A 23378-nucleotide genomic window follows, 5' to 3' on the forward strand; every position below is an offset into this window, starting at 1 on the left:
GTTGAGGATCATTATTTCATTCTCTCTGCTTCTGTAGATTTGAAATTTCCTTACAAAAAGTTATCTGTGTTATTCTAAAATGTAACCCCTCCCCACTAGGGCCCTGGCCTTTCCCTTCCAAGGTCTTGTCTTTCTCTACGTCGGGGAGTCACGTTGGGTACCAGGGAGATGAATTTTGTAAACAGCAAGGCCTGTACTCCAGTGGGGGGCAACCATCAGCCACAAACCACAGCCTGGGGAGCAGGTTCCCAGGCCCCTCCAAGCCCACTCACCCAGGCTATTGGCTGTGTGTGGAGTGAGGGTCCTGGTCCTCTTCTACCACAGGGCATTTGCACAGTGGGGGCTGGCATCTCACTTCTCATAGAACTGCATACACAGCAGATCCTCTGAGAATAAGCCACAGGCAGTGATCTGCAGTGGCCCTGACCACCATGGCCACAGGACCAGATGTCACCTGCCCTGTGCCCCTCGGCGGCCCTGACCATGGACCGGACATCAGCTGGATCTAAGCACCCAGCGTGGCAGAGACTGAAGCTTGTGCCATTTCATATTCTTCACTTTCTCTAGTGACACTAGCCTTGTGATCACCAGACGATGTCTGGGTTCCAAAGAGCATCAAAATTGTAGGTAAGACTTAGAGGGTTTGCCAAATGTGGCCCCACAGGGTCCTATTACCCATGGCTGAGGACAAGCCCGCAGCCGCAGGACAGCAGGCCCTCGTGGTTCCTGCAGGCTTCAGTGTGACCAGTGGCACACAACAGGCCCCGCGTCCCCCTCTACCAGGCAGCCTCACCAGGAGGCCCTTTCACAGAGGTCTCTCATGTGGCGTTTCCTCCCCCTCCTACTTTTGCAGCCAGTGTGATCTCTCAACATATGACCACACACCCATGGCCTAGTAACAATGCCCTTAGATTCATGGCTCTCAGGGACAGGACATGTCTCCTTCGACAGCTGGGAGAGTAGTTAAAGCAGGTTGCTACATGACACATCCATAACTGGCTTTGCATTGCAGCTAATGGAAAACAGACTTTCTGTAAACTGGGAAAATGAATTGTGCAATCCACACATAGAAAACTAAAAATATGTACAGTACATACAGACTGATTTTTGTATCAATGTGTTGTATGCAGTCTTTGAACAGAAACAAGGTCCCTCTTCAATCCATTTGGGCCTGAGGCCCACAGAATAATGTGTGGAAGTGACATCCTGGGCAGCCAGGGAGCTCCACCCCCACTGAGGTGACCGAACACAATGCACACAAACAAGACTCAAAATCAGCTCCAAAGCTCACTCCGCTGGGGCTGTAGCCATGACTCCAATGAGTCTGTTAGGAACATGGGGGAGAAACCTCTCTCGCACACTCCCAACTTCTAGCCCACTGGATTTCAAGCCACTGGTAAGTTCAAGTCATCTGGGAATCTTTATCATGAACACAGAGGCCTGGGCCACCCCAGGAAGCCCCCACCAGGTGCTGGTGTAAGGCTCCAAGGAGCTCTGAGGTGTGCTGGGGCAGCCTGTGGGGGGCGTGCCCGTCTGAGGGAGCAAGGCGTTACAGGGTGACAGTGAAGATCACCAGGGTGTGCCCCACCGACCTCTGCCCCGCCCCCTGCTGACACATTCTGCTGTCCGCACTGTGTGGTCAGGACAGCCACAGGCTTAGCTACCCCGCAGAGTGTGGCACACCTTTGAAGACTGGACTCAGTTAGTGGTTAGGCAACATTGTAGCTGCTGTGGTCCTTCGGGCTGTGCAGATGGAGAACTCTGTGTTTAGCAGCATGCCCAGGTTGTATGCCCAGGTAGAGAGGGCAGAGTTCAAGAGAATGCCTACCCCGCAAGCCGTGGCCTGGTGGGGGTGCTATGCTGCCCATGCCCTCCCTTCCTCTACCCCTGCCCACAGGGTGCTCCCCTTCTGCCTGGAGGCAGGAGCTCCCCAGCCCAGTGAGGAGCCACTGGGCCCCATGAGGAGGATTCAGGGTGGGAGATGTGGCCTGGGCTTGGTGTTTTTAATGGATGCAGGGGATTCCAGTTGGCAGACATGTTGGGGTGTCAGTCTCAGTGGAGAATGGGATTTGCTGTCCTCACAGAGCCAGATTTAGAGCGCCACTGTGGTAAGTCTGGGGGCGCCTCTCCTACCTGTGGATGCAGATACGCAAGCTGCTTGGGCTGCCGGCGCACATGCTGGGGCATGAGGAACTGCTGTGCAGAGCGAGGGACGGTGAGGAACGAGGGCCGATTGCCTTGTGCAGACACTGCATTCACCAACTGCGGGCAGCCCTCCCTCTGAACCTCTCACATGAGCCTTGATTCATTCTTATCCTTTAAGGACTTTCAGTTAGGATGGGACCTTCCCACTGCCTATGTCTTCCCATCATCATGCCATGCTCTCATGGCCCTACAAGGAGACAGGGGACACTTGTAGCTCAGGTTGAGCACCACACACGAAGGAAAATCTAAGCCCACGAATGCCTGTTAAGATTGAAGCACACAGCAGCTCTAGGGACGGGAGGGCTCACCCCCCACAGCAGTGTGTTTCCTGCACATGTGGGGCAGGGTATAAAGGAGGCTGCAGACATGTCAGCTGGGAGGGCTCTGAGAACAAAGAGGGATGTACACTGAAAGGAGTGCTCCCTGTGTGGGAGAGAGAGCGGTGGCCCAGTGAAAGGGCAGTGAAAGGGCAGCCACCTCGTCACCTTCAGAGAAACGGCTTCTCTCCTGCGTGATCCCAACGGCTTAGACATTTTCAGAACTTACCGAAGACTAATGGAAAATTTCATCATAATGGAAAGGTCATACTCACCATCTTAAAAATTATGAATCCAGTTTTGAAATGTCAATGCAAGTTATAATGAAGATACAAGGGAAAGAGAAGGGGATGTAAGGAAGATAGATATCAAGAAAATATAGAGGAGCAGTAGAAAAGATGAAAGCACACACGTACACACTGACACACTGACAGGCAAACATAGTGTCCAAGGCAAAAATGCTGGGTTTCACAAAAATGCTGGGTTTCTGAATGACAGAAGGAAGTCAGCTGTGAAAACCAGTTGCTGGAGCTTGAGAGCCCAGGGTGCTGATTGGTTGCCCTGATCTACGGTCATGTATCGTCTGTCCCCATGGGTTGCGCTCTATCGTAACAATTATAATGACAAAGTCTCGCACGTTAAATAGCCTCTCCTGGGCTAGGGTGGTAGCTCAGCGGTAGAGGGCTTGTCTAGCATGTGTGAGGCACTGGGTTCGATTCTCAGCACCATATAAATAAATAAAATAAAGGTCCATTGACAACTAAAAACAAAATTAAAAAAAATAGCCACTCCCTCTCCTTCCCTCTTCCTCTTTCTTCCTCTTCTCTCTCTCTCTCTCTGCAGTTGCAAGGAGGCTGATTTGCCCACAGAACATTCTTGGCAAATTTGGAGCTTAGGCTTTCTAATCCAGCCAAGACCCAAGAAAAACTTAGGATGAGAAACATTAACTGCTTCCTGTACAAAGGTCTTTTCCTGTACATGAACTAGTACTCCGACCTACATGCCACACTCAATCTACAAGGGCTCCGTCAGCAACAGAGGTCACTCTCATGGTCAGATGATATAACTGAGCCTGTCGCTGAGGCAGAAATGTGCTAAATGCTCAGCATAGGGCAGCAGGCTCTCCAGGGCAGAGGACGTTGCAGGAGCTCAGTGTCCACCGAACACAGCTTTCACTGCTGCACAATTCAGAATGTGGTGTGCAGCCAATACCAATTGCCCCTGTCGATCTCAGAGGCGCCAGTGAGGGTGAAAAGAAAGGAGACGGGCTGCCACAGCCCCCAGCTCTGCGTTCTGGAGGCATCTCTAGCCCATCACAGAGACGCAGAGCTGACCCAGTGCAGTTTGCTGGTTCCAAGACGACCAGTGAGCCTGAGACTTGCAGTCTTTCCTGGAATAAGACCATAGGGCTCCCCCAGAGGTCTGCAGAGAAAGGAGTGTGTAAATGCAAAGCCTCAGGAATGGGACAGCTCATTCCAAGAAACGGTGTACTTATCCACCACAGGATTTTGAAAGCAGGAGCCCAGCAGGAAGGGGTTGTCATCCATGCGGCTAAGGCTGGTATCCAGCAGGGTGCTCCTTCTACCAGGCTCACTGCAAGGGCAGCAGGAAGCTGGAGCACAGATCTGCCCTCCAAGCCCCAAGTTGATGAAAACACAGGTGGGGACCCCAGAGCAGCCTCCAGAGTCCACCTTGCTCAAAGGTCATTACATGTTTTGAAAAAAGCCAGTCAATCTGAAAGACCAGAAAACAGGAGAAAGAAGATACAACAGGGGGGCTGCAATAGTAGGGAAATTTTGGTTCTCCAAATGTATCACAAGCATTTTAAATTCCTAGGGCAACTGCAGAGCACTCATAAATTCAGAAAATCAGTACCCTCACTCTTTACCTTTTTTCTGTGAGCATATCTGAGCTTGATCCCCTTCCACAGAGGTGAGGGTCTGTGAAAGTTGTGTCCTCTCTGGTGACACTGCACACCCCAATATCACTTGTGCCTCTGCACGGCAAGTTCCTGCCTTGGGAGCAGTCACCCTGCAGCCATGTATAGGACCTTGGCACATACCCAGCTTCCCTAGTTTTTGTAGGCAGTGGTGACTTCTCACCACGGGTTTGGTTGTTGTGGGCCCAGTGTGGTCCTTAGGAAGCAGCCTCTTGCTGATTTGTTTTGAGAACCATGTCAGGTGAGACCAATCCTCTGAATTGGCCCAGGACCAGCCTGGCTTTGGAACCCTGATGATAGAGCATCCTGAGAAACCACAGTGTGGAGCACTCCAGGAGGGGCACCTCAGAGCCGGGCAGCACCCAGTCGGGTTCTGTAGTAAACAGTGGCACCTGCGGTGAGGACCACAGCCTGCTGCAATGGATACTGATAATGGATATTCAGGGACAGCACACACCTGTCACCATGTAGATGCACCCCACATATTGACACAGCCTCCCCTCCCTGGCCCTGATTATTATCCCACTGCAGGAGGACTCATGCCATCTAGGGAGGCAGCAGCTTTCCATTGGCCTTCCCCCTACGCAGGCCCCCACTGGGAAGACCGGCTTCGTGTGCCCAGGGGGCCAGGTCAGGGTGCAGGTGCTGCAGGGGGAGGTGGGGGAACAAGGGCAGCCAAGCTCCAGAGAGCCACTTATGAACTGCATAGGGTACAGAAAATGCCTAGCACGGTCAGAATTAGGAGGTAAAGAAAGGGACTGAAGGAAGCAGTCTCCTGCTCTTATTGAACCCACAGGCCAGAGAGCCTCCTGGCACCCAGCATTCAGCTCCTAGTACTCCTCTGCACATGGAGCTGATTTCCTCCTGTTGTTTCTTTGCTTGCTTCTTGGTTTAGATGTCCCATGCCTTTACAGAGCACTGAATATGGAAGAAAAGCCTGCCCACAGGGTCCCTGTGGCCCGCCTCCTGCCAGAAGGGCAGTGGGACCTTGGGCACTGGCAGCCAGGTACAGGCAGCCTAGTGAACACACCTGCACAAGACTCAGTACTGCCACCCCTATCATATCTACAGGAACTAAGCCACAGCGAGGCCCAAAGGCTTAGAGAAACACATTTTTCCTCTCTCAACAAAGTGCATAGTCAATCTCTCCAAGGGACTTTCCCCCAGACAAGAGAGAACACATGCCAGCCCCAGGGACCAGGTGGAGGTGGGCTGGGTACAGGCAGTCCTCTGGAGCCTTGAATGCACACCTGTCACAGGGACATTGGAGATTGGCAGCCTAACACCAGTGGATGCTCTCACAGGACAGGTGTTGGAGAACCCACTTGTGCCCTGCCAGCTGGAAAACGGGGACAGAATTTATCATTCAACTTCAGATTCAGTCCTCGAGGCCTGATTGCCTGGTGATATGCTGTCCTGCATGTTAGGGACTGTTTTCCTTGTGGAATGTCATTGGGGGGTGGGGGGGTGGGGCGATGGCATGATACTCTGCTTCCACATGTAAAAGCACATGCTGATTTTAGTGCCTTCCCTTATTACCTCTGCAGAGGCAGGCCTGTAGCAGGCCCAGAGTGGCCAGGCCCATCACATCTCAGCACAGCGCTGACTCTAACACAGACCAAGTGCACGCACTCACTGACCAGCTGAGGCGGCTGAGGCAGCAGCCCACAGTAGCCCCCAGATCCATATAGGGCATGTGTGTGGCGGTATGTGTATGGGCAGTGCACAGATATGACGCACAGTAGGACAACAGCAAAGCTTGACCTACGTGGAATTAGCCAGTGCATGTGGAGGCCAGTTGGGGGAAAGCGCTGGAATCAGCCCCATTGATGTGCTGGTATTGGGCCAGGACCCAGCCTGTCTGGCATGGATGTGCTGAGATGTCTGGGATCTGGTCACATCCCATGCTGTAGCTGCAGGGGGCCAGAAAGCTTAAAGAGCTGCTCAAATGTCTACTACCTTTGGCTGCAGCAGAAAAGCAGCACTGAGGAACATGAGACCTCTGACGACTCTGTCATGATAACAACAGGTTCTCTGGTGGGTGGTTTAGGTCACTCACAACTTGTCCTAGCTCCACCACTAACCCTGGGGTAAAAGCCTTCAGATATGGTTTCCAGCCCCCAGAGCCTCCCAGTCCCCACTCCTCCTGCTTTATGATTTCCAGAACACCAAATCTCAAATCAGTAATCCATCCTGTTCATCTGTCACAATCCAGCTTGGAGACCACAGGCCATCAGCACCCTCAAAACCACTGTGAGTCAGAGCTTTAGAAAGAAAAACCATGGGAAAACACTCTCTGCCTAATGTGTCTTTGCAGGATAAATAAATAACACAGTGATGAAAAGGTGTTTGGTAAGTTGTTCCCCATCCTGGTTTCTATTATTTACAACCTTGAACACAGAATGACATGGAAACTAAATTAGGGATGTGTGTGTGCGTGTGTGTGTGTGTGTGTGTGTGTGTGTGTGTGTGTGTGAATGCAAAGACTACATGTGCTGATTCCACACAATAGCAATTTCAGGGAATGCGTGGCTATGTTTGAGGGTATCCACATGCTCATAAAACCACAAAGTGGCTGACTTCCTCCTGTAGTGGATGTCCACTGTGGCACCACAGACCATGGAACATCCACAAATTTTATGCAAATCCATACCTTCCACTGTCCCTCCAACCAACATGCATCCTCCCAGTGCTCAGCTGTGCTGCATCAGACGCAGGTCACTAAGGAAGGACTGAGGTCACATCCACAGTACCAATGTGTCCCTGATGGGGAGAGACTCTAAACAGAAAGCACACACCAGGAATGTGCTTGGACTGGACAGAGTGCTGCGGGAAGGTGATGGAGACTGCAGCAAGCGGGCCTGAGGGCGCGGCCAGAGCTGATGCAAGGAAAGGTCCCACCATGTGTCAGGACCAAAGAGGGAAGCCCAGGGGCAGGATGCAGGGCCCAGAGGAGGCCGTTTTCTCTGCAGTGAGGTCAGGATGGAATGGAGCAGAAGGATTCAACCTAGGCTCCGGCAGGCTGCACCTCATCATGAGAAGGGACAGCCACATTGTCAAAGCCCTACAGCCACTGCTGGGGTGAAAATGAGGACAGCAAGAATAGGGGCTCTGCCCTGGAGCAGATTGAAGCACCCAAAGGTACTTTGGCCTGAACCAACGGGGCCCTTGCCCCTCAGCCACTGCTTTCCTCATTACCTTGCCACAAACCCCAGCAGCACTTAAACCAGAGCATTTTGCAACTGTGCGTCTCCTCGAGACGCAGGCCACCGACTGAGGCCAGAGGTCCATCGGGGAGGCAGCATGGACATCCGTGGCTCAGTACGAACCTCCCACCTGCGCCTGGCCTGACCCCCTTGCCTGTCACATGGGAGGCTAACCCCATGTCCTAGGATCTGGCTCATCTGAATGCTCGGCACACACTGACATGGCGAGGTGTTTTATGTATCACATTACCTGCTTCCTTCTCCTTATTATCACAATATGCATGAGAACAAATAATGTAATTCCAAATTGAAAAAGGCTCACAAATTATGAAAATATAACTAGGTGACTTTATGAAGAAAGAAATTATGTATGAACCTCAGTGTGGCATTGTTCTTGGAAGCCATTAATGGGACTTTTATATAAATAGACAGTTATTTCAAGATTCTTATGATACTTTAGTAATTAAAACTCTCTGAATAGAGTGCATGATGAATATAAAATTGTTTCAGGAAGAAAATGGTATGGAAAAAATGTATTACTTTCCTAAGAATAATGACCCTATTTCTTTTTAAAATTAATTGTATATTGCCTTTCTTAAAAACAAAGAAAAACTCTCTTTATAGATTTCAGACAGCACGTACTTTCCTTTTAATCCTGAAGTATATTATTACAGTCTAAAGATAATAGAGTGGTGGTGAACGAGCAATCAGCTCCAATGCCAAATATTTATAGAATTTTATTTTAACTAAACCTGCTCAGTGCTCCACATACTCTCTTGGTAGTCAACTTCACAAAGGGGACATGTAGACATCCTAGAAGCTCTGGATTAATTAGTACCATCAGGGCTGCCCAAGGGGGATGAAGCTGTTCTCACCACACGTTTGGGTCCTATACAGGCCTGATGTTTCCTCACCACCCTGGGCAATGCAGGCAGTTAGACTGTCATGCCAGCCACCAGAAGCCCTGTGCCAATGCCTTGTGGTCAGCTCAGCAGGTGCCTGGTGAGCTCCAGCAGCCAGCCATCCCCTAGCTCCAGCCAGGAGCACGGCATCTTCCCAAGGGTGGGTGCTTCAGGGAGAAGGTGAGGCTGTGGAGGCCAGAGGGGATGGGGAAGGGACAGCTAAGCATGGGGCTTCCTCTGTTTTTATCCTATTTAGATAGAAAAGCAGGCAGGAAAACAGAGGAGGACATTCCAGCTGAAACAGAACAAAACCAACCCAAGTCTAGAGAGAAGGCTCTAGGGTGGGACTGGAGAAATACCAGTCGTCTCCACATTCTCCTTTTTACTAACAGGAACTCATGTATGGAGTGTGACAGTGAGCTTCAGGAGTCCACAGAGCCCTTGCCCTGGGCCTTCCTGTTGCCTGGAGTGAGGATGTGACAGTGAGTGCCAGCAGCCCCCTCAGGCACAGCTCAAGCTGGACTAGGAAGCCTCATCTGCAGACACGGAAGAAGAAAGGGACACAATGATCTGACTGACCAGCTCTGGACCGCCCCTCACTGTCTGGCAAGGTGGTCCACACTGAGCTACCTTGAGACAAGGACAGGCATCAGAGGGATCTGGAGGATGCATGCAGTTTTGCTGAGCTCACAGAGATTGTCTAAAGGACTGGAAGCTGAACACAAAGACTGTGGAAGCCGCCTGGTCTATTTTACATTCTTGAAACTGAAAATACTATGCAAAGTTCACTGATTATTGGGAAGCTCTCATGACAAGACTGAACAGCTAAGCTCCTATCACAATGCATATAATAGCCAATAAACAGCCATCCGTTCTAAAATATGCTTATTTGCATCTAGCATTAAATAGACACATGATTTAATTTGTTTTATATATTTTTAGAAACTCTATCAATTCCACATTAATGAAGATCTATTTATAAGGTTTCTCATCTTTATAGAAGAGATAGGCGAGTTCCAATAGTCATAAGAAATATAGAATCCTAATTGTTTAGTAAATTCTATGTTCTCAATAACTACATTTTGTAATCAGCTGTGTACTTATAAATGACCTTGGTCTTGAGGTAACAAAACACAATAACACAGCAGGTCACTCAGCCAGGCAGCCCCTAGCTCCAGCCAGGAGCATGGCATCTTCCCAAGAAGATGATGGGATGCTTTTAGAAGAGGTAACACTTTTACTTAAAACAGCACTAAAACTCAAAATGCTGAGGCAGCTGGAGACTGATCCATGAGAAACACAAAAGTCCAGTGTCCATTTTCAGAATTCAGTATTCAGCCTTAATTGGGATGTAAGACCCATTTGAAGCCATTTTAACAAAAGCCCTTCTCTTTCCCACCCCAATTTTAAAATTAGCCAATTGTGTACATTGTAACCCTGAACTCCTCTGTCAGAGCCAGGGGCAGCGCTGTATCAGGGATACAATCAGGTGGACTGCCCACCCAGGTGCACCTGCTCACCAGGTTTCTTTTGATAGCACACCCTTCTGCAGAGGTCAAGTTTGCCTACTGAGCAGCTCCGGAACATACATCTGCTTCCTGAGGCAGGCACCCCAGTACCTTTAACAGGCCTGACAGACCTGTTCTCAGGCTAAAACAGCTTCTCAGGTTCTTTTATTTCGTCATCACATTGATTTGAGGGATACCTCAAAGAAAGAATAAGATTCCTGCCTAACTGACCACTGCAGGCCATTAGCATATTTTCATTTAAATCCTCTCATTTTGAAAGGGGATCAAATGCCCTCCAGCATGCTTTCCAGCTGTGACAGTCTGACTCCAGACTGCACCAAAAATAAGACACCAACTACTAAGAAATTTTAGAATGGTTCCCTGTTATGGCTTGGACCTTCAATGTCCCTCAGCATCCTTGTAGGCCACAGTTGAAGGTTTGGTCCCCAGCCTGTGGTGATACTGGGAGGGGTGTGCTCTTTAGGGGGCAGGTCCTGGCAGGAGCAAGTGAGGTCACTGGGTATGCCCTTGTGGGTGTTGCCCTTGGAGGGCGCCCAGGGACCCGGGTCCTCCTCTGCTTATGATGCTAGGCCATCAGGAGGTGAGCAGCATCCCCCCACCACATGCTCCCTGCTATGATGTTCGCACCTCAGGCCCACAGTGACTGAGCCAAGTGAACATGTGTCTAAACCTCTGAAGTCATGAGCCAAAATAAACTGTTCTTTTAAGTTGTTTATCTCAGGCATTTTGTCCCAACAGCAGAAAGCTGACCAACAAACACATGCCCTGCACCTTTTTCTTACAGAGGTGACAGCAATACTTAACAACTACTTACAAATTCCTTAGTTTCAACCTGAAAGGCCACTTTTGTAATGTGAAAAAATAATGTGATATAAAACTAGAAACAGTTCAAGTGATGGAGTTGCTGAGCGTGGGCATCTGTCTTACTTCCCAGTTGCTATTTCTTACAAGCAGGGGGCTCTAGAATCACTGCTCATCTTCTCGCTCCCACCCCTGCTGAGAACAGGGAAAGCCTGCCTGGGCTCATTGCCACCTCTCCATCTTCCTGGGTCGGCACAGAGGGCTCGGCTCCTCACAGCTCCTGAACCTGCCTAGCATGGGGTTTCCTAGGTGCCACCACAGGTGGGTCTGGGTACACCTCTGACTTGGCCTCCCCTCCTGGTGGCTGAGGCCAGATTGCAACACTCTGTTCTTTTTAACACTTATGAGTAGCTATTTAGAAAGTCTCCATCTTTACAGGGAAGATTCATAAACACTAGCAGGTTCCAAATCACGTGACACAATCATGGGCAGCAGGACTGCACGGGTGGAGAAGAAAAAAGGCTAACAGTGTTGTGCGGGCGGAAACCTGGCTGCGTGGGGTGACTGACACACCAACAACTCAAGGCACAGAGAGCACAGCTGGCCCGAGCTGCAGGGGAGCCCTGGCCCCCATGGAGGGGTTGGTGGGGGAAGAGGCCTCAGATGGGGCAGTGGACTCAGGAAAATGTGGTCAACTCTGAGAGAAGATGCGTGGTAGCCACAGGCCAAACCCAGTGTGGCCTGCATGTTTGGGTCGGAACAGGGTGCAGAAGCAGGAGTTGGCAGGCCAGGACACACCGCACCTCCACCCACCGCTGGGCTCCCTCCCGTGGGCAGTGAGCAGCCACTGCCAGGTTGGCGCTGACTGTGACATGTGTTCAAAGTTTTCAGTTGTAAGTACTGCGGCAGCTGTGGGTGGGGTGGATTAGATCAGCGTTTCTCAAACCGTATTCTCTAGAACACGGGGTCCCATGCCATGTCAGTGGATACACACAGATGCTCGAGTCATCCTGGGGAGTGACTGAACAAACTGCCAGGACTGTCCCTGCTACTGGGTGTCAGCACCTGCTGCGTGGGGAGCACAGCGTGAAGCTCCAAGGTCAAGGCAGTGTGTGAGCTCCGGGGTGCTGGCTGCCCCCAGCCATGGCACTGCAGCTGCCTCTCTGCTGCGGGGTTGCCTGGGCCTCGGCTGCTCCCCTCCTCCTGGAGCACCCTATGTGCCCAGCCATTTCCTTCCCATTCACATGAAGGCTACTGAGTCATCTACACGGCCACCATGCTCTCCTTCTTCCTGACACCTTCCTCCCACGCAGAGCTGGGCTGCTGTGTGCACCCACCACACCTAAGACCCCCACCATGGTCCCTGTTGTGCTGTATCCTCCCCAGGCTCCAGAGGGCTGCAACCTTCTCCTGAACATTCCTTCAGTACAAGCACATAACACAGAAGCCAACTCACTAAAGCGGAGTCCGCCAACGGGGACTAGATGGTGCTCTTCCCAATCATCGAGTTGCAATTGGAGACACACCACATGAGTCAGAGTTCCTTTAATCAGGAGTTTGCTATGTGTGCAACAACTGTTTGAAGTCCTTGAGCAAGATAAATGGAAAATGCCACAGCACTCACAAAGACAAACCCTTTTGCTTTTAATTCTTAAGAAATTATCTTAGATAATCAAGGCAAAACATGTGTAAGCCTGAGCATTTCCAACTCACAACACAGGGGTCTGGTTTTATCCCCGTGTTCAGAACAACAGCAAGATAAATCAGTTTACCTACAACTCCACAAATAATCCCTTCAGGCACAATTCTGTCTACACTTCCTGTCACTTGGGTGCTCAAAGATAATAAGCAGAGAAGCCCCAGCAACACCTTGGTCGACACTCTTGGATTCAGTCTGGTTAGGCCTGAGAGCTCTGTAACCTTGCCTTAGTGCTCCTGTTCTCTCCTGGGGCAGGATAAAGTTTTCCACTTAAAATGCCCGTCTCTTCTGCCAGGTCTGAAGGGCCCATGAGGGGACTTTCAATTGTAGTCACAAGTGTCTTGTTCTGGTTCTAAAGCACTAGAGAAAAGAACCACGTGGAGACTGAAAGAGGTCACTAAGAAGAGGGGGACCACGTGGAGAGTGACAGAGGTCACTAAGAAGAGGGGGACCATGTGGAGAGTGACAGAGGTCACTAAGAAGAGGGGGACCACGTGGAGAGTGACAGAGGTCACTAAGAAGAGGGGGACCATGTGGAGAGTGACAGAGGTCACTAAGAAGAGGGGGACCACGTGGAGAGTGACAGAGGTCACTAAGAAGAGGGGGACCATGTGGAGAGTGACAGAGGTCACTAAGAAGAGGGGGACCACGTGGAGAGTGACAGAGGTCACTAAGAAGAGGGGGACCATGTGGAGAGTGACAGAGGTCACTAAGAAGAGGGGGACCATGTGGAGAGTGACAGAGGTCACTAAGAAGAGGGGGACCATGTGGAGACTATAAGAGTCACTGAAGAAGAGGGGGACCATGTGGAGAGTGAAAGAGGTCACTGTAGAGGAGGGGGACCACGTGGAGAGTGAAAGAGGTCACTGTAGAGGAGGGGGACCACATGGAGACTGGTGGAGGCCACTGGAGGAGAGGGCCATGTGGAGGTAGCAGGAGGCCACTGACAAAGCCCCACCCTCTCTAAGGACAGTGACCTGGGTTGTCTCCTGAATCACCCTCATCTCTGCCCAAACCACAAGGGCAGGGAAGCTGGCAACCAGAAGGATGAGGACAGTCTAAGGCCCGTGAATTCCAGTCTCTTTTTTGATTACCTTTCTTTTTAGTTGTAGATGGACACAATACCTTTATTTTATTCATTTATCTTTTCATGTGATGCTGAGGGTCAAACCCCCTGCCTCCCTCCCACATGCTAGGTGAGTACTCTGCCATTGAGCTACAACCCCAGCCCCCAAAACATTTCTTGAGAGATTGGCCTAGCCACCTGCTGACTAGTGAAGCTGGCACAGGCCATGGCAATGAGCAGACCTACAAAACCTGCTCTGGCCAGCGACCCTCCAGGGGTTGTCGGCACTCAAAGACATCCTCCAGCATTCAGAGACCCCAAGGTCTGTCGTCCATTTACCCCAGAAGCCCCCCATCTCTCTTTTTCTATATCCTCCACACACTCTGTGCTCCATCCACAGGGGGCCCCTGAAACTCCCAGGCATTGTGTACTACCCTTTCGACTGTGCATATCTAGGACCTGGTACTGTCCTGATACAGCTGGCTTAGTAACAATCTGCAGGGTACGTGAATGATCCTGCATCCAGGGACCTGAGGGGACAGTTTGAGATCAATCTCACAGTTCTGGCACAACAACATGCCATGAGTGACACAGTGACAGCCATGAGTTAAAAAGTGTCCTCCTGAATAGTGAAGTAGTTCAGCTCGCAAGGAACCTAATTCCTCTTCCACTAAGGAGGTGGGTTTAACCTTATCCCCTGCTGACATCATTTTCACTTATTTCCCTCCAGTATGCCGACTGAAGAGAGTGATAAGTGGAAGAGGTAGGCAGAAGCTTGAAGAACCACACGGGTCCAGGCCACGGCCGGAGGGCACCGCCCACCTGTCAGCCAGCCCTAGCACACCAAATATAAGACAGAGCGCCACACGCATGTGTTGAAATATCACACCACATACTCCTGCAATACATATAGTAGTTACCTGTTAATCAAATAAAACCAAAGAAAGCTCTTATTTTAACTTAATGTATAATTTTAAAATTTCAGTGTTACATAAGGAAGTCTACCATCTGACTTTGGATCTATGGAGTAAATAATACATAATTATGATTAAAGCCTTAAAGTTTGCACATTTCTGGGCTTCTCATATCTTTTCTAGAATATTTATGCCTTTCTAAACAATGTTAGTATTATTTTTTTAAACAATGTTTAAAAAATAATACTAATATTTCCTTAATAAAAAAATACTACCATTGGTAAATGGCACGTTGTGATCAACACCTTGCTTTTGTTCAGGAACATTTACAAAGTGCTTGCTTTAACTTTCTAACCAGAAATGTCCATCACTTTAAAATATAGAAACACACTCTATAAATAAAATAGTACTTATTTAGCATTGTGCAATATTTAGTTCTTGCTGGAGTTGTCTATTACTACCCAATAAACCACCCCTAAACTTGACACATTATTATTTTGTCTTTAATATCTGGTCATTGTTGCAATTTTGTTCACTAACTGAACAGTCTATAATAGCTCGCTATTTCCAGTGGTCTTGAGAGTAGTGGGGGGCTCTGCAATGGTTCTCATGTAGAGTCTCCTGGTGGTCACAGTGTGTTGGTGGCCACAGACCTCCTCTGAAGGCTCAGCTAGCCTGGACATTCAAGATGGCAGCTGAAGGGCTGGCAGCTCCTGAGGCCTGCTGTGTACAGTGCCCAGATGGCCCCTCCATGGTACTTAGGGTCTGGACAGCATGTAAGGTTGATCCCAAGAAACACAAGAAAAAGGTGTCAGGCTCCCAACTGGCCTGCCCTAGCGTCCAGAATATTACTTCTGCTGCATTCTCCTGGTCAAGTGCATTCTGGCCAGCACAGGTGCACAGGAAGGGAAAACAAGACTCTTGGTGGTGATGAGAGGGCAGCTCATGCATGCAGGAGGGAGGAAGTTGATGGCATCGTCTTGGAGACCAGCTTATCATGTATACTATGTGTTAGGTGAGCAATCCTAGCTTCCTGTCCCCCTAAGAACTTCAGAGTCATATTGAATGAGAATGTACAGACCATCAAAAAACTGCAGAAAAATCACAGTTGGTGCCTGGGATCTGAACAGCCTCTAATAGCTCACTATTTCCAGTGGTCTTGAGAGTAGTGTTCAGTTCCTCACATGGATGCAACTCTACTCTGTTAACCTCAACAGTGAAACAGAATCGAGTTCCACATAAGACTTCAGCCTCTTGTCCCATGGGGTAAGAACCTTGCCCAATAAAAGTGTCAGGACGATAAAATGCACTTTATTTTCAAATTCCACCTCCTACCCTGGCTGTGGAGACCCAGGGGCCAATCATCTCATTATAGAATGCCTGGCCCAGCAGGCCTTACTTCCTAGCACTTGCGTGCCAGAAATACTCCTGACCAGGGACTGGAGACTTGACTGCTAGTGGCCTCAAGAGAGCCCCCTAGCTCAGAAGCACAGATCATACAGAGAATAAGAGCACAGTAGACTCTGAAGTGGAGTGATGGCCATTACACAGAACTTTCTCAAAGGAGGAAAGAAAGGTGCAAGACAATGATGTCAGGTCCCTAAAAGGAAGGTATTTTTCAAATGGTTTCACTTTCCCATTTACAAAAGAAAAGCAGCTTACTGTGATAGAATAAGGCCTGCTTTCATGCAGGTGTATATTCTGAGCCAAATAAAACAGAGTTCTATTCCAAGGCCATTCATCTTACATGAGCCACTGGCAAGGCATGGAAAACTCCCCTCAGACATGGGGGCCCTAGAAACACTGACATGTGCTGATCTAGACCCAGGTTAAGATGTTTCCAAAGGCAGCAAGAAGCCACATCTCTGGCCCCCATAACACAGAAACCCATGAAGTTTAAAAAAAAAAATTAAGTTTTCTCCAAAATTATAATGATTTTTTAAAAAAAAAAAGGTTATCAAATTTGTTCTTAATCTCTTTATCAAAATAAATAAACAGGGGTTGGGGCTGTGGCTTAGTAGTAGCGCACTTGCCTGGCATGTGTGAGGCACTGGGTTCGATTCTCAGTACATAAATACATAAATAAAATAAAGGTCTATCAACAACTAAAACAATATTTAATTAAACAAATAAAATAAATAAACAGAACTAGTTGAAGTTCTCAAGTATTCAGTCTATGCAGTGTGAAGCCTCCTTCCCTCCCAGGGTTTCTCTCTAAACCCCCCGAGTGTTTCCTGTCTCTCAGTGGAGAATGTGGAGGTCCCTAAGGCCCTGCCAGGTTTCCGGGTTCCCTGGGGATGCCTCTCCTCACCACCTGTGTGTACCGTGTTTAAACCTCGCCACCACTGTTCTCAAAGGAGACTCCCATAGCTGCTCCCCAATTTCAAATCTATGGCCATGTGGTGTGGGTCCCCTTCCACTCACCTGGCCCCATTCCTCCTAGCTGGGTCTGTGTCTCCAGGGCTGCCCTCAGTCCTCACTGGAGAGCAGCCTCAGAGCAAGCGTTCTATGACAAAGCTCACCATGCTGCTCTCCTGCTGTAAACCAGACACACTCCCCAGTCCACTCAGCCTCTCCAAACCAAAGACAGCCAGACTGCCCCCCAGGTCCTCACGGCCCCTCCATCCATGCCTGCCTGTCTCACACGTTAGCACAACACTGCAAGACGTGGTCACCCTCCAAGATGGCTGCCTGACTCCATCTGCAGGACCTCCCGACCTGAGCTCACAGGGTCATGGTGACTCCTCTGCCTCACATCCACACCCCCAAAGAGGGAACTCTCCTCCCTCGGCCTTCTGCTTATACCACACTGCACAATTCAAGAGCTTTATTCTTTGGTCAATTTTTTTTTTTTTTTGGTAAGTTTTCAAATTCTACATCAAAATACCAACTAAAGCCTTCAGGTACATCCAGCCCCTCTGGATACAGGGTGTCTCAGAGACCAGGCATCTCACTGGGTCTCACTGCATGGTGTCCCAAGGAAATGCCATCTGCACTGCTCATTAAATTGAGTCTGAACTGCCTAAGCTCAAGGACAGAAAAATTCATGAAAGAAAATTAACAGAATTCAGAACAGCATAAAAGGCTCACTGGCATGCTCCACCCCAGGCAGTCCACTGAATTCTGAGAGAACTGGTCTGGCTCTGTCTACAGTCACAGGCTGCAACGTTGATCACTGGTGATATCTTTCCTGAAAGTATTACTCACTGGCCAAATGCTGACAGACTCGTCTTCACAAGGATGTCCTGTCACTTGTAAGTATTCTGCAAGAAAAAACCTTCATATTTTCTAGTATGAAACTGTAAAGATTTATTTAGTGGTAGTCTGTCACTCATAACTCCCGAAACTGACTCACAATTCAAAGAATCAGACATTTTGGGGGCTGGAAATTTTTCCCCCTTTGGCCTTTCAAAAACACGTTATCTATAAATGTCCATCATGAACATAAACACAATTTCAGTTGCAGCACTTTTTTCTTACATAAAGTCGGACACTTTCTTTTTACTGTGAGCGTGGTTTGTACATCATGGATGTTACAGCTGCCGTTAGTGAGGCAGGAGCAGTCTTACCCTGGTGTGCGTTCGGATGTGCATCTTCAGCCCATCGTTCTTACTGAATCCTTTGTCACAGTAAGGACACTGATAGGGACGCTCACCTATGGATAAAGAAAGACTTCAGGTCAGAACAGTGTCAGGGCGGAGCATGCCATGTCCTACTCCCAGTGCCCTGTCCTGCCTCACGAAGGATCCCACATAGCCTGAGAAGACAAAGCCACCTCTGGGAGGCCCAGTGCCTCAGGACTCACGATAAGCCAGGCCACCTCTGGGAGGTCAAGCACTCCAGCACTCAGGAGGACCCAGACTGCCTCTGGGAGGTCCAGTGCCCCAGGACTCAGGAGGACCCAGGTTGCCTCTGGGAGGCCCAGTACCCCAGGACTCAGGAGGACCCAGGCTGCCTCTGGGAGGCCCAGTACCCCAGGACTCAGGAGGACCCAGGCTGCCTCTGGGAGGCCCAGTACCCCAGGACTCAGGAGGACCCAGGCTGCCTCTGGGAGGTCCAGCGCCCCAGGACTCAGGAGGACCCAGGCTGCCTCTGGGAGGCCCAGTGCCCCAGCATTCAGGAGGAGCCAGGCTGCCTCTGGGAGGCTCAGTACCCCAGGACTCAGGAGGACCCAGGCTGCCTCTGGGAGGTCCAGCGCCCCAGCACTCAGGAAGAGCCAGGCCAGCAGAGCTCACTGCACTTCCTTTCACCATCCCAGCCCAATCAAGTCTCCACAGTTCAAGACCTCACTACAAGTACTTGGCGTTAGTCAATTTGTTCTGTTGCTGCACTGTCCATTGCCCACCACAGGAGCCTGAATTTAACCAGTTCATTAATAAGTTGTTTTCTTATTTTTGCTTAAAAAGTTTCACGTAAATGAATCCATCTCAGGGTTTTTGTAAAACACCTACATGAAGCAGAACCACTGGCCTCTGAACTACGCAGAGAGGATACCTCGCTTTCTGATATAACCAAGAACCTCTTGCCCAGAAGTTATGATTTAGAAGACAGCCAGGACACTTTTAAGACAAGCAAATACACATACATCACAAAATTCTACTTTGTGAGGACAAGACTATAGTGAGGTGTGATCCCCCAGAGTTGCCTGGAGGTGCTCTCCCCAAGGCCTGATGATCTAGAGTGGATGACAGCTTAAAGTCACCAGCACAGTCTTTGATTTAACAACACACCGACATGGCACCATGCCAGCCTACATTCAAAGATCATGCAAATCAAGGCTCTGTCCATCTGTCCATCCCCTCAGGCCCCTGCCCCCAGTATCTACTCCCCCTCTTCTCCCACAGGTCCCACTGGATGCAGGCTGGCACGGATGTATTACTCCAGGGAGCTCCCTTGCTGGGCAGCCATGAACATCCACTGCTTGACCAGCCACTGCTCCTGAGAGAGGGCTGCCTGCACCTCTTCTCCGCCTCAGACTCTGCACCACCAGACAGGCAGCCACGCTTGTGGCTCAGGCCTAGGGCAGCCTCCCACGCTGCTTCCAGAGTAGCACCACCTAGAACCAAGTGCAGGGCCCCAGAGTGACCTTTCCCAGTCTCTCCTCTTTGCAGGGACACCTAGGACCCTTCCTTTCCACTGGGCACTGTAAACCACTGACAACCACTCCAAAATGCAAAGAGCTAAGTGATAACAGTAGCACAAATAGGAATAGGCTCCTTGCGCGGATGGTCCACATTTCCATATTCTGAGAGAAAATCAACCTGGATTGATAGCCCCTGGGAATTCTGGACCAAATGATAGTCAAGACCTAGAAGGTAGAACCAAGGCTGGAAACAGCCAGGAAAATACTACCTAATGCTAGCCCTGCAGGGATATTCCATACTTATCGTATTCCAGGTCTCTGCTGAGTCCCAGTCCTAACTTGGATACTGCACAATCAACTCAAATTCCCCACACATTCACCTTCTGTCCTGATTATCCGTGGATCAAATAAGACCCAAGGTAATAAAATTATTCTGTATACAAGATTCATGCTAAATGAGTAGATTGTAGCTGTTCTTGCCACAAAAACAAAAACAAATGGATGCATTAATTGGCTTCCCTATAACCCTGGACCGGCAGGTTGTGCCCTGTCACCGATGTGTGATTTAAATACACACAACTGGAATTCATTGCAATAAAAAGAAACTTGGCCCTCCAAGACACCTTTCTACACCCTTCCCCTGCATCCAGTTCCTGAGCCACGAGATTCACCTCCTTGACACTCCCGATGGCTTACACCCCCAATGGCTTACACCCCCGCAAGGATGAGAACCATAGCAAAAACACAACAGCTGCACATAGTCCACCAGCATCTGCAAGACCTCTGGCCACGCAGGTGCAGCCAGGAGGCTCCTATGCCCAGAAGCCAAGCACTGGAGGACAGAAAGAGCCACCCAGGTGGTAACGCCTGCCTCAGAGAATTCCACACACTTTCAAATACTCTTCTTCATAAATTATGAAGAATAATTTAAATGCTGAAATGTTTCCTTCTTATATACCTATTAATAATTTAATCAATCAACAAATCAAATCCAGAGTACACACAAAACATGATAAAAACAGCAGTATGTTACATAAAGTTACTTCATGATTTTCCTAGCAGACCTAAGACAATCTACTCCTCATAGCTTTAAATTGGGTCTTGCCTTCCAAAGGCCAACAGAACAGCTAGCAAACAAAATCAGATATGGGCAGTCTTGGGTGGACCATATTAACCTTCAGAAACCCCTCAGTCACAGCATGCGCAGGGTGACCCTGCCTCTTTCGGCCTCCAATAACAGAGCTTTCTGCTATCCCACAATCTGAAACTGAAGGATACCTGTGCAGTCCACAGGTGATAATTACTGTCATTCACCTGATCCACATATTATATGCCTATGTAGGAGTCTGATACTGGAAGCATTTTGATCTACACATAGAATTGTGCTGTGAACAGGAAGTAGCCTTCAGTGTGACTTCACCCAACATAGCCTCTAGGTGCCACATAGCCCTATTTTTAAATATCTCAGGTAGATTTAGATGCCACTATCTTTATTTCACTTAGACTAATCATAATATTCAAATTCTCACTGGCAAGAAAATCAGTGAATCTTAAAATTAGAAAAAAGCTGAAAGCCAATGTCAATGGGAATAACACGCCAGCGGCAACCCTCAGTATCCCAGTCTGTGCTGGGAGTCCTCACTGGAGGAGCCATTGAACCCATGCCACAACACTTCCACCTGGTGCTCATGTCCCAAGTCCAGAACAAATACACAGGCACAGAAAGGACTCACAGTGGGCTGCCAGATGGAGGGGTCAGAGCTGGAGCCACTGTGCCCCAGAGCCAAGGTGGGAAGTACTGCAACCGCTGAGCCCTCGTAATGGTTGAGCTTCCCCAGTGAAGGGCAAAGACCTGCCTCTCCCAGTCCCCGGCGGCACGAACCAGGCCTGGGGCTGGTGCATCCAGGCGTTCTTTTGGCTTTCAACACTCATCAGGAAAATGCAGGAGGCAGGAGAGGAACATGTGTCTCATCGTTCAGCAGGTCTCATGTGAATGCAGATGTTGTCACACTAGCTGTGCCTGAGACCTATTACCATCTAGACGGCAATTAAGACATCAGAACCTCAGGCATTCCCCAGGACACTTGGCCATGGCAATCAGATCTAATGAACACTGTGTGGGCAGCAAACTCCACATTTGACTGAAAACTGAGGAGGGCTTTGCATGTTGTAGTCTTTAAATTATGTTCTGACACCAAAAGAGGTTTAAACCCACTGTCTTCTTTAAACACATCAAGGAACAAAAAGAAACATGATGTTAACTATAATAGGTAACTATAAAGTGCCACCTCGTGGATACTTCATTAAGTTAATTTGTTCATTTTTTAACAGATTTTTTTTTTTTTTTTTTTTTTTAGCACCTGCCATCTACTAGCTACAGACCTGGGCTCTAGGAATGGGGTGGGGAATAGATTAAATTTTTCAAGAGAATACTGAGACAGAGTTAAGAAAGACCAGTGGGCTGAGGAAGAGGGCAGAAGAACCCCAGCAAGGCCAGCAGGAGAAGCCAGGGACTGAATGCAGGCAGGCCAGAGGCAGTGGAACTCAGGCTCCAGGGTCCTGGACCTCTGTTTCTCCCAACTGGGCTTGAAGGGGTGTTTCCAGATTCCCACAGCCAGTGCAGTCGAGATGGAAGTGACTTCAAAGTCTTCCGTTGTGAGGAGGTTGGGGAAGAGAATCCAGAGAGACCAGTGGTAATGAAGAGCACATCTGGCTGCCATGTGGGGCACCTGACCTGCCCAGCCTGGCCCAAACAGTCACCTCCGGTCTGTAACAAAAAAAAGCATTATGAGGGCAACTGCCTACCCAAGCAGGGCTAAAACAACAGGAAAAAAATCAGACTCCAATTTAATGCATGCCTGTGTGAAGATGATTCATCAAGACCAACATGGTTCTAGGCAATAAAATCATGAAGATATTAGAAGAACCAGCCCTCACCTAAGGACAAGTCATGCACCAATGTGAAAACAGCACCTTATGAAACTGAATTTTACTGATTAAACCAATAAACAAACAAAAGAATGTGAGATAGAGGGCAAAAAATGTGGTAAAGAGTTAATTTAAAACTACAATTAGGTAGGAAAAGGAAATAAAGAAACCCTGATCATGGTGCTCTGGCTTTGGCCACCTAGGTGTACAAAAGACACCTGTCATTTGTGACTTGTTCAGAGGGCACAAGATGACCTCAGGAGGCCCTAAACGTGCTACCGAAAGAATAGTGTTTACCAAGAGCAGGGGGAAATACAGCCAAAGTCTCAAAGTTCTGACCAAGAACAAGACCTCTGCTGTGAGCATGTCCACTGCTAGGACAAGGGGCAATGACACCAAGGGAGGTGTGTGCTCGCTAGTGATTTGGTTTGGTTGTAGAGTCAGGCTTCGGTGGGAAAATCACTAATGCTTTTACCGAGCAGTTTCCCTCTGGAGGAGCTTCAGACCAGAAGTCTGCCTGCACCTGGCATTCAGAGCACCTTCCTGCACGGCAGCTGGGGGTTGAATGGGCACTCAGATCCAGGGTGCCAGGACATGCAGGGCGGTGTGTAAACAGCACCAGAGGAAGAATCAAGAGCATGCACCAGAAATAAGCTCCCCTAAACCCAGAGGAACACAGTGCAGGGCTGCAGGGAAGCCCTGGGGGCTGCTCTGGAGGAACTGGCAAGAGGAAGCCACAGAAGAAGAGCCAAGTCTTCAGTGCCTGCCTGACTGAAATGTGGAATGCAA

General features: G+C 49.2%; 1 protein-coding gene across 1 annotated transcript in view; it reads right to left on the reverse strand.

Moving 5' to 3' along the window:
• Positions 1-23378, reverse strand: part of Prdm5 (PR/SET domain 5) — a 134022-nt gene that overhangs the window by 18428 nt on the left and 92216 nt on the right. Inside the window, exon 13 of the mRNA XM_077803368.1 lies at positions 18148-18233. Within this exon, the coding sequence (XP_077659494.1) occupies positions 18148-18233 (86 nt within the window). The remainder of the gene's footprint in view (positions 1-18147; positions 18234-23378) is intronic.

This window comes from Urocitellus parryii, chromosome 10 (assembly GCF_045843805.1).
Source record: "Urocitellus parryii isolate mUroPar1 chromosome 10, mUroPar1.hap1, whole genome shotgun sequence".
NCBI lineage: Eukaryota > Metazoa > Chordata > Mammalia > Rodentia > Sciuridae > Urocitellus > Urocitellus parryii.